We start from the raw sequence: 13386 nt of genomic DNA, 5'->3' as shown, positions 1-13386 counted from the left end.
TTTAAGAAACTTTAAACTTTTCCTGTGCCTCTCCATCTTGACAAATCTCCCCATTTAGGAGGATGGAAAGGTGATATTACATGTAATGCTAAGCGCTGCTTTCATCACCATTGCTGGGAAGGCAAGACAACCAAAGGAGGATTCTCTCATTTCTTTAATTAGGAAGTAATAACCTTAGTCAGTAATATTCAATAACACCTCTGAACCATATCTAAGAACCCCATTTCAGACCCCGAATTCACTAAAGACACTTTAATATAGAGTTTTCAAACGCAAAATCTAGTCTGTGGCTCATAAACCCCTCCAACAAGTTACATCATGGGTTCCTAAGTAAAATCTCTGAGTTTTGCATATCCAGGCTTCTCAGGGCCTTGACAGAGATGATATTCTGATTATGTTTGCTTTCGCCTCCCCCAGTGGTGCGAGCAGAACGAGCAGTGCAGACGGCTTCACCTGTCTGAGCTGCTCGTGGCTCCACTACACAGGCTGACGCGATATCCCTTGTTGCTGAAGAATATCTGGAAAAGAAGTACAGATGCTACTGAGAAAATCATGATCTACTCCATCAAGGAAAAGGTGGAAAAGTCAATCCGTAAGTCCCTGGGGCAGGTGACCCAAAGCTCTAGTGGAAGCTTTATCAGAGAGTTTGGGGAAAGGGGTCGTGGCCAGGTAGGAGGCTCTGGCTCCTGGGAACGATCTGGGCTTCATCCTAGAAAGTAGTTCCACCGACCTGAGGTCATGGCTCTGGGAAATCAAACACGCACAAAACAATGGGCTCCAGGCACATCCTGGCGAGCCCTGCGGGAACTCGACCAGCAAGTGTACGCAGGACGTGGCTGTCTCCAAGGCTTTCCCACGTGAGCCCAGGCAGGAAAAGTTCTACTTCCCAAATAATTGCAGACTTTGTTTTTAACATCTGTCCTGAGCCCAAACAAAGCAAACAGAATAAACACCATGGGAGGCCTTTCCGACCGATAAATTACCACTCACTACTTCTTAGGTCCCTGAAATCCAGGGCCAATCTAAAAATAATGCCAACTGCAATCCTTAGGACTGAAATATGGGAATGGGAACAGAACAAGCCCTTTGATGACTTAAGTTTATTTGTGTAGCTCTGTATAATTAAACTCAAATAAAGAAGTCCATGATATATGTCCCATAAACCAAGATTTCCTGGGAGTATCAAAAGGGAACAATTCAAAATTACAATTATCAGTTGCACAGAAATGACATATTTTCATTTCTGCAAGTATAAATGTAAAATGGCCTTTCAATGGGAGTTTTTCCTTTTTTAAAATTTTTTGTTCAAATTCTAAGATGAACCAAGGAACTAGAATTAAGCTTATCAAGTGAGTAAGACAAAACTTCAATTAAAAACAGACTTTTAAAAACTTTTAAAGTAATTTTGAAGATCATCACTCCTTTTGATAGCTTGGTGAAGAAGATAATGGCATCTCTTCTGGAGATTTCTCAGTAAAATGTGGATTTTTGTTGTTGGCATAACAGGTCCCTGTGGCCTCACTTTAAGTCTATGAGCTTAACGATAGTGAATTCTCAGGGATCCCCTAACCACGTGACTCTGTGAGTCTGGGATTGGCCTCCATGTTCCCCCAAATCACTTCAAACCTTTCTAATAACAATGTTATTAGAAAATGTTGGAAAGTTAATATAAACCTTCAAAAGAAAAAAATCGGTTTTTACCAAAGAGAAATAATTATCCTTATCATTCGGCACATGCATGTTCTATAATTAGGACAAAAAATATGTCTGTCCTTGTTAATCTGATTTTTTTGTCTTCTTCTAATTACAGACCATGTGCTATAGGGAAATAGAAAAAGCTACCAGAGACATTATTTGTATTATTTAAATAAAAATGCACAATATATTTCCAACTTATTGAATTAAATTCCCTATGCTTCATTTTTCTCGGCAAGAGGCTGATTTCAAATTAGTGAGTTTTTCTAAGACACTTAAACTGCAAGCAATATGTTAAATGAACCTAAGATACGGTTTGCCTCCAGGGGCGGTGTCTCTAAATCATTATGGTGCACTGTAGTTAAAATTTATGCTGTACCGTCACATACATTTAAAAATAGATTGAATGTATCTTGTCTTTCAGGGGATCTTGAAGGAAAAGTGAAGTGGCTTGACAATTTTCAAAAACTTCGACATCTACAGGAGATTGTAGTGTGGCCCCCGCTGTGGGATAGAGACAAAAGGTTTTTCATTCCAGAGGTAAAGGAGAGGTCCGCAAGGACTGAGTGTGACACTCAGTTGGAATACATTAGTCTAACGAAGCCCCCAGCTGTCCGCTGGAATATTGAATCTAGTTTTAGAGCACGAAGCACAGCCTTCATCCACGCGGGACCGTTCGTGTGTGGGGAGGCTGATGGCCCCCCTGCCGTTCTCAGGGTGGTCCTTCCAAAGACTTTCTCCCTCTTTCCCATTCCTGTGTCCACATACTGACATTTCTAAATGTCTTCAACTTCGTAGACAGAGTGCATTGCCTCCGCTCCAGAAACATGTTTTCTTCCAACCACTAACAACCTCTCTTTGATTTTCTCCCTTGTTTTGCAAGTGCCTGAAGCACATTTTTAAAGAGCATATGGCAGAAAACATCCTGTCACCAACCAACAGACACCTTCTCTATGAGGGAAAATTGACCCTTGCAGGTAAATAACTTTTCCTTTAAAAAACCAACATCTTTGCTACCATGTAACTTGTCCAACTGTTGCTAATTAAAGGGTGTGGAGAATTATGTTTTCCATGGCCCAGGCCTCAGAAGATGTGAGTCAGGGAACATGCTGTGGACTCACCCAGGTACTGGCTTGATCAAAGACTTCACAATGTAATCAGCTACATGCCCTTCATTGTCTCTCTATAAAATGGGATAACTGTATGTATCTCATAAGATTGTTGTTAAAATGAAATCATTACATGAAGATCTTAACTCAAGGTTGAGAACATAATAAACACTCCACATCAGCTGTTACCATCCTTTTGCTCCACCAGTGAGCTGGGCAGTCATCCTGTCAGTGCTGACTGAGAACCTGTTCTGTAACACGTGTTGTTCTGGGTAGGTAGCACTGGAGGGTAAAGCTGTACTTCCTAACTAGCTGAGCAGGCCTGTGGGGTAAGTTCAGAAAAGAAGAGAGACTGGAGCACCCAGGGAAGGCTTCACGTGGCCCATGGGCCTGGAGATGGGCATGGGGGGATGGAAAGATAGAGGTCACTGGAATGACAGCAGGGAGGACCTCCCACAGCATTTGCAATCCCTCAATTGTTTGTTTCTGCACAAAATCTCAGTGGGGCACCTACTGTGTGAGAAGACCTGTGGGATGTGAGTTGTCTATTTATGGCAGCATGAGATCTGGTGGGGAGTGCCAGGCAATAACTCTTGATGTGATACACGTTTGTGGAGAATCTGCTATGTTTTAGCTCTAGACGTGAGATTGGGATGTAACCCCCACCTGGCACCTACCAGTTAGGGAAGATAGACATGCCTGACATTTTAGATCAAAGGGCTTTTTCACATATTTTCTCTTTCCAGTGTGTTATGCAGAGAAATTACATTTAATCTGAAGTTATAGGTGAGAAATATGAGGCTCAGGGAGGTTCTGAATCTCGCTCAAGATCACCTGGAGGTTAATGGCAGAGTCCAGGCAGGCTCAGCCTACTAGGCTTCTGCCAGCAATAAGTGACAGACTTAAAAGGGTGCTGAAGGCCGAGTCATCAGAAGCCATGCAATGTACAGATGGAGTGCAGGAGGAGACCTCAGCAGAGAGCCCAGGCCGCCAGCCCTGCAGGGCAGCAGGGTGCAGCGAGAAGGCCCTGAGCCTGCTTCCTCACCCTTCTTAACCTTGGACCATCCACTTTCATTTTGAAAGACAACAATTATAAATTTCTTTGATGTTATTTACAAGTTCAAAAATAATTATATGTTGTGGCAAAACCAAATCAAAGTAGTGAAGCAAATCACAGCTTTGTGTTCAAACATATGTGCCTTTCCCTTCAAAATTGGTTTCCACCAGGAATTATCAGATTTTAATTCACCCCTTCTCTCTCTATCTACCAACTTTCCAGCACTGGGAGATCTGCTGGCCTATCCTAAAATGGTAGAAATGTGTGTGGGTAGAAAAGGATAAATGTGAGAGAGATTTCAAAGGCAAAAATAGTTGAAGAGGAAATGAGTGGATGTCTTCAAGTGTTCTAATCTATGTGCCTGGAGGGTTGGTTGACCACACTGAGGGAGGCAGAGGGAATGGGTCAGGGAGGCAATTTAGGGTGAGCTGAGAAATCACGTGGAAGTTGGGTGAACATGACAATGACTATCTCTCAGTGAAAAGCTATGTTAGATGTGCATTCACATGTCACATGGCATCAGGGTGCTTGTTACAGAAGTGTGGGTGGGAGGCTGGCCTAAGAAGGAGTCTTTACAAATAGACCCAACTTTTCAGAAAAAGTTTCTTGGAGAGTCAAATGTAGTAGAGTGAAGATGAACCACATAAATGTCGCTAACACCAGGCACTTGTTTAATGGCACATGCTATGGTCATCAGACTCCATCAGAGAGGAGACACCATGTAGTAGTGGTAATGTGTCAAGTTTAAGGTCACTGGGACTTTGACTCAAAGTTTTCATGGAGAGGGGGTGGCAGGGGAGTGATAGTGGTGGAAGAAACAGGGCATCATTTTGAATGGAAAGGGCAGTGGGCCAAGCATCAGGAGATCCAAACCATTTGGGGTAAAATTGCTTAAATTGCCTTCATCTCTTCTGTAAATGTTGATGGTGATATGGGTGGTGATGACAATGACAATGATGATGATGATACCTAACACATAAATTTTGTCCCCAAATTTCTTTCAGCTTTAAAATTTGTGCTGTTGTAACCAAATAAGTATATTTTCTTGTCCCCAGAAAGTATAAGTTTTCATAACTTTTGGAGCATAACCAACTTCCCATTGGAAGTCAAGCCAGCATACCCTTCACAAACATGTTTTTCCCCATAGACTGGCATTTCTAAATAGAAAAATGAGTGAGGTGCAGACGAATACGATCGTCTGACAGCTGCAACATTAAAGAACACGTGTTGTTCAAGCTGCTGCCCAGCGCAGAACTGTGGAAGCTTGTGAGTCTCACGTCTGGTTGTGCAGCACTTAGCTGGGAGTTCCAGGATCACGATGGTCACTAACCAAGTCTCATGAGATGACTGGGTGAAAGGGTTTCACTGGCTGCACCAGCATCTAAGCCCTTGAGTAACAAACGTGAACAGCCTGAGTTCATGCTTGCAACCTTCCCCCTTAGTTGTGCTCTTTTGTATTACCTTGTCTCCTTTTTAGTGCTATCAGGCTCTGAGTTATCTTGTTTTAAATCTTGCTTACCTATTTATGATGTGTCTGCTCTCTGGAGAATTGAAACTCCTTGAAGGCAGAGATTCTGTCTGAAACACTGACGCACGGCAGGCGGTCACTGCTTGACGACTGCTTGGCGGGACATGAGGGCCTCAGTAAATAGCAAAGTCATCACCATTTCCTAGAATAAATTGTCAGGCCTAGCAGATGCTCACTGCCTGCTTGTTAAAATAAAATACGTGAAGTTAGCAAGAGAAAAAATTTATTTTGTTTTGACAGTGATCATCAGCCTAGTTTGTTATACATGAATAGCACAGGGTGGGGAAAACAACATTTAACAGGTGTGATATGGTCCAGTGTCTCATTCCTGGCGCTACGTCTGTATTAGTTAAGATGTTTGTTCAGCCATGGGAGACGGAGGCAGATAATAAACACTTAAAAGAACAAGTTTATTTCTGTCTCATGTAAGATCAGAGCTCTGTGACAGCTTTCCTCCATGGTGTGACTGGGGACCCAGGTCTCTCTGGTCTCTTCATTCTGCCGTCCCTGGGGCATGGCTGTCTTCTCTGTGGTCCTAGAGGAGTCACCAGGGTGTCTAGCTGGTGGGAGGGGAAAGGGCACAGGCGGGCAGAGCCTGGCTATTTAAGGCTAAGACTCACAAGCTGCACACTTTTGCTCATATTCTGCTGGTCACATGTAATCATTTGGTCAAAGGTAACTACAAGGAGGCTGGTAGGTGTAGTATTTATCTGCAGTGAACATGGACTCACTAAAACTTCCTTTACTGCAAAAGAAGGGGAATGTTTTTGAGAAACAATCAGCAGTCTTTGCCATAGCCTGATTTGGACAAAAAATGTTTCAGTAGTGATGGAATATAATTTTTTAAAAATATTCAAGGACAACTCAAAATTGAATAAAATATCTAATTTTTCTTCTATGCAAATATGGAAAGAATCTTCCCTTTAAACTTAAAAAAAGGGGAGGAAATAGAAATGAATTCTAAATATTTTATCTAATAATTTAACCTTAGCCACCTAGTTCCTAGGTATAAAAGTATATGAGAAAGAACTTATAGAATAATATAAATAAAATAAATAAGATAATACAAATATTTACCGATTTTTTAAATATTTACTTTAAGTATCTGTCACATTCCCCCTGGACAGACTGCCTTTCCTCTGAAATCATGTAACTTGAACTATTTTTATTTCTAACTTCTAAGTGATAAGGTTAGAGAAGGGTCCCTTCCTAAATCAAATATTAGAATAATATTAGCTTCTTCTACCATTAGCCTCTTCCTAGAGAAAAATAGAAAGGCTGAATTGCCTTAAGTTACTACCAAAATTATATCAAAAAAGCCTGTAAGTATAAAGCTGCATGAAGAACATTGAAACCTGTACAGACACACTGTAAAACTTGAAAACCAAGTGGTGTTCGTGACTGCCTTCATCAGCTAGGGCCACCATAAGGAAATGCGATAGATTGGATCCTGAAACAACAGAAGGTTATCTCTCACAGTGCTATAGGCAGAAAGCCCAAGGGGAAGTGGCCAACCAGACTCGGGACTCAGGACTCGTGCTCTGGTGGGAGCTCTCTCCCCAGCTTGCAGGCGGCCTCCCTCTCCGATGCAGCCGTGTCTCTCTCTGGCGTCTCCTCCCATGACACTCATCCTGGGGGCCAGGGCCCCACCCTCACACCTTCATTTATTCTTAATCACCTCCTTATTCCCAAAAGAGCTACATTGGGGATTAGGACTTCAACCACAAACAGGGGCTGGGGTAAGGGGTGGGGAGGGCACAATTTAGTCCACAGCAATGACAAAATGCCCCCTTTCCCTGCTAGTGCATACCTTTGCTGATGACACCCAGGTGAATCAAGAGGCAAAAATGCTGTAAGTTCAATAGTTGATACATGTGTCTGAGGCTTAGTTGAAACAATTATAAACATCATCTAAGTTATCTTAGATACACGTGAAATGCATCACAAATACAATGTCTTTAAAACCGTGAGCTTCCTGAAGTCTCTGCTTGAGGAAGAAGCCAGTCCCACAGCCGTGCAGGTTTCTGTCCCAGGTGATGGCCGGCCCTGACCAGGCTGGGATGCCGGGGTGCCCAGGTGCTTTTGTTCTGGAAGCGATTTTTTGGTTTAAAAAGCAAAACACCTTCTGCTGACTATTTCCAGCCCCAATTTCACCTTCTTTCTTTTCTCAGAAAGTACAAGATTCCTAGATGTTTATCTGTTTCTCTTTGATGATTTCCTCTTAGTTACGAAAACTAAGCGCAACAAAAAGGTAAAATGCTGCTATTTCTAAATGTCTGCTAAATAAATTTAGAAATATTTCCCAATAAATTGTGTTAAAATACAAAATATTTTAATACATCAATTGGGATTCACCCTCTAAAAAATGGAAACATTACAAAAGATAGTTCTGAACTAAAAAATAGCAATAACAAAAGCAAGTTACGTTTCTTAAGGATGTCAAAGGAATGTGTACATTTTTAGAATAGCTTTGTATGCTTTTGAGGTAAGTCCCAGAAGCTGCAGGACTTTATTCCTGACTTGCCAAAGCCAATGAAACCCAAATGCTTTTGTCCATATTGGCCTTTTCATCACCCAAATTGTCCACAATAAAAACTGCCAGAGTGGGGCCTCTCTCGAAAATGTCTGCTGCCACATCCTGAGGTGACATCCATCATTCATTCTGAGTTCAAAGCTCACATCATGCCTGGAAATTAGTGACCTGGGGACTGCGGGTGGGAGGGGCCCTGACTCTCGGCACCTACCTGTACATAACATAAGAGCTGCAGAAGCCAAGTAATTGCACAGGCAGCATCACAGACCAAACGAGTCAACTGGGAGTTAAAGCCACAAAATCTCTTCCAAGAACAGGGATTTTCCCACTACTTATGTATTTATGGCCACTATTATTGTTGTTACTAATTAAGCCATGAGTATCATGGTCCACTAAAGGCCTTCTGTCTAATCTTCCATGTCACAGTCTGTCCCCTGATGGTATGAGGGATGCTATGAAAGGGACCTCCTCTGAGGCACCTAGACACTGCTCCAAAGAGGGCAGAGGAGCTGCGATGTGGTCAGCCATCAGAGATATCCATTGTTTCATTCACTCACTTCCTCACCTGCTGACTAGCCTTACACAGATGCAAGACCATGAGACTAAATAGCTCAGATTTTAACAACATAAGCTTATAGATGTCAGATGGGTTAGTTGAGCTAAATAACTTGAGGCTCTACAAATAAACAGACACCAACTGATCAATCTATGAATAATTGAATGGTTGTTGAGAGAGTGGATGTTGGAGAATATTAGGAATTGCAGTTTTGAAACTTAGATTGCCTTTTCTCTTAAATTATCCGGACAAGGAATGTCCAAAAAGCTCTGGAAACGTCTTTATTCCCATCAAAAACCTGACACTGAGCACAGCCTACCTTCATATCCAATAATGGCTCAAATATGAGTGCACGAATTAATGGCAGCCCATATATCAATATGTTTATAAGGCAATATTCTGGTTTCATGCCTGACAACCTAACTCCAAAATGAGGAATGTTATCTGCTTTAAATTCCTTGTTGAATTCCTCTGTCTAATAAGTCTGGAGATTTTATTGATTTCATAGGCATAAAAATAACCACCCAGAGAAAACATCAGGTTTCACTTATTTTTTTTAAAAAAAGAATGGAACTATTGTGTTTTAAATTCCACTCTTCAATTTAATAAATGTGTCATGCAAATCACAATCTTTGACACCCTTTTTAAAAATTCAATATCTTATATATTCAAAATAATTTTGATTATTTACAAATTATAGAGTATGGAATCCACTTAGAGTGAAGAGTTAGACCGCATGGACAGAGCTGGCCAGAATGAGGCCCTTCTCTCATTCGTCTCACTGAGGGCTATAGCGAGATACCAGAAATGAAGAGCTTCCCGTTGACGTGATGTGGTTAAAATGCTTCCCAATTATAGACATCACACATTTACTCAGATAATTAAAATTAGGTTTCAGGAACACTGTGCTTTAAATCACTATGTACTTTGGGGAAATGCTTTTCAAGGAATAGTGAGCTGGATTCGTTTAGAAACAATTGTCAAGCAATTGTTTCTAAAAATCAATTTAGGGATGCGTGCCAATGTTTACTTCCTTTTTACGGCATTATTTCTCTCTTTGATTTCAGAAAGCCGGAGGCTCAGACACAGGTGTAATGTGTCCTTCACTTACTCCTGAGCTGCAAACGGTAATAAAAGAGGGTGGTTCGTGTACGGTACTCGATCAGCCCATTCCACTCGATAGATTGGTAGTCAAAAGTATCGATCCTCTCCACGTGTCAGGTTTGTGTCAGTTTTCATCATTCCGTTTGTCTGTTTGCCACTGTAGAGTTTTATGTTGGCCTTTTTGGGGGACAGCACGTACACTCAATTTAAGTCCTCGTAAAAGTAAATACTGACTTCCTATGCAGCTGTGTAGCACGCACTCTGCAAACTGGCTGCAAAAGTGTTGGGCTTGTTCTCCAGCACTTGCGTGACCCACTCTGCCACTTGCTGGCTGTGTGAGCAAAGGCAAGGAAATGACGATTCTATGCCACAGATTCCTCTTGGTAAAATAGAGATAATAATATCTATGCTAGTGCATCATCATAAGAATTAAATGAAATAATGCATGTAAAGCACTCAATAAATGATAGCTATTTTTAGTAGTATTATATCATCACTATTAGTATTCTTGCTATTGATAAATCACTAGTATACCACAACATTCTATGAAAGCCTAAGATATTCTGTTACATAGCAACATAAAAAGAAACATGCCAGAAATAATGTTTGCATATATATCATGTGTCATAAATAGATGTATATCATTTTTATTCATTTTCAAGCATTTCCTGTCTACAGAAAGCCAGGCACTCTGTGAGTGTCCTGGCGTTACAGAGATGAATAAGAAACAGCCCTTTTCCTTGGGGGTCTCTCAGAACAATGAAAGATCAATAACTCCTGTCATGAAAGCCCTGGCACTCAAGGGACTTAAAGGACATGTCAGTCTCTTCAGTGCTGGGTAGTGTTCGGGAGGAAGCAGGTGTCATTCTGCCCTGGGTATAGGCTCCTAGGAGACCAGCTGAAGCCAAGAAGGAGGGGATTGCCTTTCTGTTCCAAGGGAGGGGCAGGAAAAGAGGGGGCACTGCCCATTCCCCTCAATTCGCACCCCTGCAGCCAAGCTGAGCGCATCAATGGGGACGCCCGTACAGAGTGGCATCACAGTGAATGAATCAATGGGGGAGCACACACAGTAACGATAATAACAGCAAACATTTATATCATTATGGTATACAACTAAGGTTTTTTCTTTTTTAAAAAATAAAAACAATGCCTTTTTAAAACTATACTTCCACCATTTTATTATTTTGTTTTGTTACTACCATTTCTTGCTTCATTTTTAAAAAACATTCTCTTCATTCCTCTGGTCCATTGCTTTGACTGTTCAGCCCCAGAGACAGAACAGCTGTAGAGTGAGAAAGAGTAAAGGGCGAAAAGAGAAGAGATTGAGCTTCACAGTGACCGAGACGTGATTTCAAACCCTGGCTATATGATTTACTGTGTGACCTTGGGAAAATTAATCTAAATCTGTATGAGGGAATCAGCTGACTTATATGGTTGCTGTAGGTTTAAGTGACATGAAAAATAGCGGGGGGGGTGGGGTAGGCGGTGAGAAGCACCAAAAAGAGAAAGAGAAACAGCACAGCACTCAGTACCAAACAAATAATGAATGGTATCAATTATTATATTATTATTCATTATTATATTAGAATGTCGGGGGGAAGAGAGCTATTCCTGACCACGTATTATTTCCTTTTTCATTTTGCAAGCCTAACCATACGAAGTATGCTTACTTGCTTACGGAGTCCCTCGTATCCATATTTACAAACCAAGTAAGTGAGGGACGCCTTCAGTGACTGAGAACTACAGTCACAATTTTGAGGAATATGGTTTCCAAAACCTAGCCAAGGAAAACAACCTGATCTTTAAAGCCTCACTTGCTACAGGGGATTTATACGGAGAAAAATCAGGGAGGGAGTAAAACCAACATAGCCACATCTTTTTCTCCAGACAGTCATTTAATCAGTTCAAGTCCTCTCACCTCAGAGAAGCTGGACAATTTCATGACCTTGACAGACTTTGTTGTGGTAGGATTTAGGAAGTATTAGGTTTAGATAATTATGAGTATATGTGTGATACTGGGGTAGTTCTTGCAGTTAAAAAAGTAAAAGTCTGGCAATTTCTTCTATTCTGAAGCGAGGCCCAACCTGCTTCAATGAGTCTGAGTTAAACCCACAGACTCCAACGAATAGAGATAATGATGGTGGAGAAGCACCAGCTTCAACGGTCAGCCAGGAACAGAGCCCTCTTCTAGTCCCTTTCTCACTTACTTGATTGACAAGGACACACCCGGGTTCAACGCGGGTGTGTTTCTAAACATCAGTCAACTATAGAAACGAGGTATAGGCTGCAGAATGTTATTCTCTGTTGTATTAATAATTCACAGAAGCAGCTTTTAAGAGCTTCTGCTAATACCTGCATTTATAAAGGAGTCTGCTCTCCCACTCTCTCCTGTCATTACTGAAGAGACCAGCTGGGAAACGACAGGGCAGGCTGATCTTTCGCAAACACAGAGACCATGCCAATGTTTGTCTCTTTTTGTTTTGTTTCACATTTCACATACTTTGGTGGATGTTGGGTTTTATTTGAGTCCATTGTTTTCATCTTTTCTTACCCTGTTGTGAAGCATTCAGGTGGTTTTGTACTTTTGCCACACCTCAATTTGCTTATAACCCTTGTTTTGATGTGGCTTCCTTTTAAATACAAAAATAAATAAAACATTTTTAAAGGAGTGGTAGGGGCCTAAAAAGAAACAATCCCATTGTTTTCCATATTTATATTGTCTATATTTCACACACACACACAATCTTCCCAACACACTAAGCTTCTTCCTTGAGGAGCCCATTTCCCATAACAAGCCATAACTGCTTGGAAAAATTAATCTAACTCTGTAAGTGGAAACCAGCTGACTTATCTTATATGGGTGCCCTGGAAGCTGTTAGCTACGAAACGGTTTTCATATTTAAGCAGGCTCCGTTTGGACACAGTAGTGAAGTCTTGGTTTTGGATTCAGACTTTATTTTGTCATCTACATAAACCTCCCTCCTTCATTAAAAAACAAAAAAAAACTGTAGGTTCTTAGAGAAGACCTGAGACACTGTTTGGATTTCATAATAAATGACTTGGCTTTTTGTCTTTGTCATCTTTTTCTAGTCTTTGGGCTGAGAAATGCCTTCCTTGTTCAACATGAAAACCGGTATCGACAGTGCATAGCAGCATTCTTATTACAAGCCCAAACAGAAAACATCAAAGTATGTATTTCAATTTTGTAGGTTTTGATTCTTTAAATTTGGTGTAAGAAAAAATCTCACCCCAAAGGTGAATGGAAAGTTGTGTGTGTTTCCCTCACCTGCTTAGGGAAGGGCAGGGGTTGGGAGGTGGGAGGAATGTGAACATGTGGTCTGTCTCGTGCTCAGAAACCGCGAGCTGACAATCCCCTCACAGTCACAGAGCTGGCACAGCCTCCCTCGTTTTCTCCTGTGGCAGAAGCTCCAGAACAACCTCTGAGTTGTATAGAGTTTCTGTATGAAATGGGGGAAGGCCTGCTTTGGATTGCACGATTGGCTTTAAGACGCTCCAATCAATTCCAAAATCCCAATGAGCAAATAACATGATGTTGACTTCAGTGCAGGGCCACTGCAGCCAGGACCCACGTCCAGTCGGCTCTCCAACCTTTGAAACCATGCCCCTGTTTTTGGAACAATGGAGTTGGAAATCAGCTGCCTGACTCTGGCTTCTCCGTCTTAGAAATTTCCATTTTTGTCTTTCTTCTAATAGGCTTTCACCACAGCAATAGGTGGCCAGGCAATAAATGCAATATTGCATTCTTCCTAGGGACTCAGTGTCCTGGGTCATCTCCCATAGTCT

The 13386-nt window shown here is 41.5% G+C and overlaps 1 protein-coding gene across 10 annotated transcripts in view; it reads left to right on the top strand.

Annotated features, from left to right (window-relative positions):
• The window catches only part of PLEKHG7 (pleckstrin homology and RhoGEF domain containing G7), a 59446-nt gene that overhangs the window by 42943 nt on the left and 3117 nt on the right, over positions 1 to 13386 (top strand). For 6 of the 10 annotated variants that reach the window (XM_036018576.1, XM_036018578.1, XM_036018577.1 and 3 more), the window contains 6 exons: positions 418 to 592; positions 2120 to 2235; positions 2579 to 2672; positions 7561 to 7640; positions 9546 to 9699; positions 12673 to 12770. In XM_036018576.1, the coding sequence (XP_035874469.1) occupies positions 418 to 592; positions 2120 to 2235; positions 2579 to 2672; positions 7561 to 7640; positions 9546 to 9699; positions 12673 to 12770 (717 nt within the window). Of the gene's footprint in view, positions 1 to 417; positions 593 to 2119; positions 2673 to 7560; positions 7641 to 9545; positions 9743 to 12672; positions 12771 to 13386 lie in introns of those variants that run through there. The other 4 variants (XR_004901482.1, XM_036018579.1, XM_036018580.1 and 1 more) reach the window with 4 other exon arrangements.

This window comes from Phyllostomus discolor, chromosome 2 (assembly GCF_004126475.2).
Source record: "Phyllostomus discolor isolate MPI-MPIP mPhyDis1 chromosome 2, mPhyDis1.pri.v3, whole genome shotgun sequence".
Lineage (NCBI taxonomy): Eukaryota > Metazoa > Chordata > Mammalia > Chiroptera > Phyllostomidae > Phyllostomus > Phyllostomus discolor.
The sequence above is the reverse complement of the archived record's forward strand: the minus strand, read 5'-3'. Positions and strand labels throughout refer to the sequence as shown.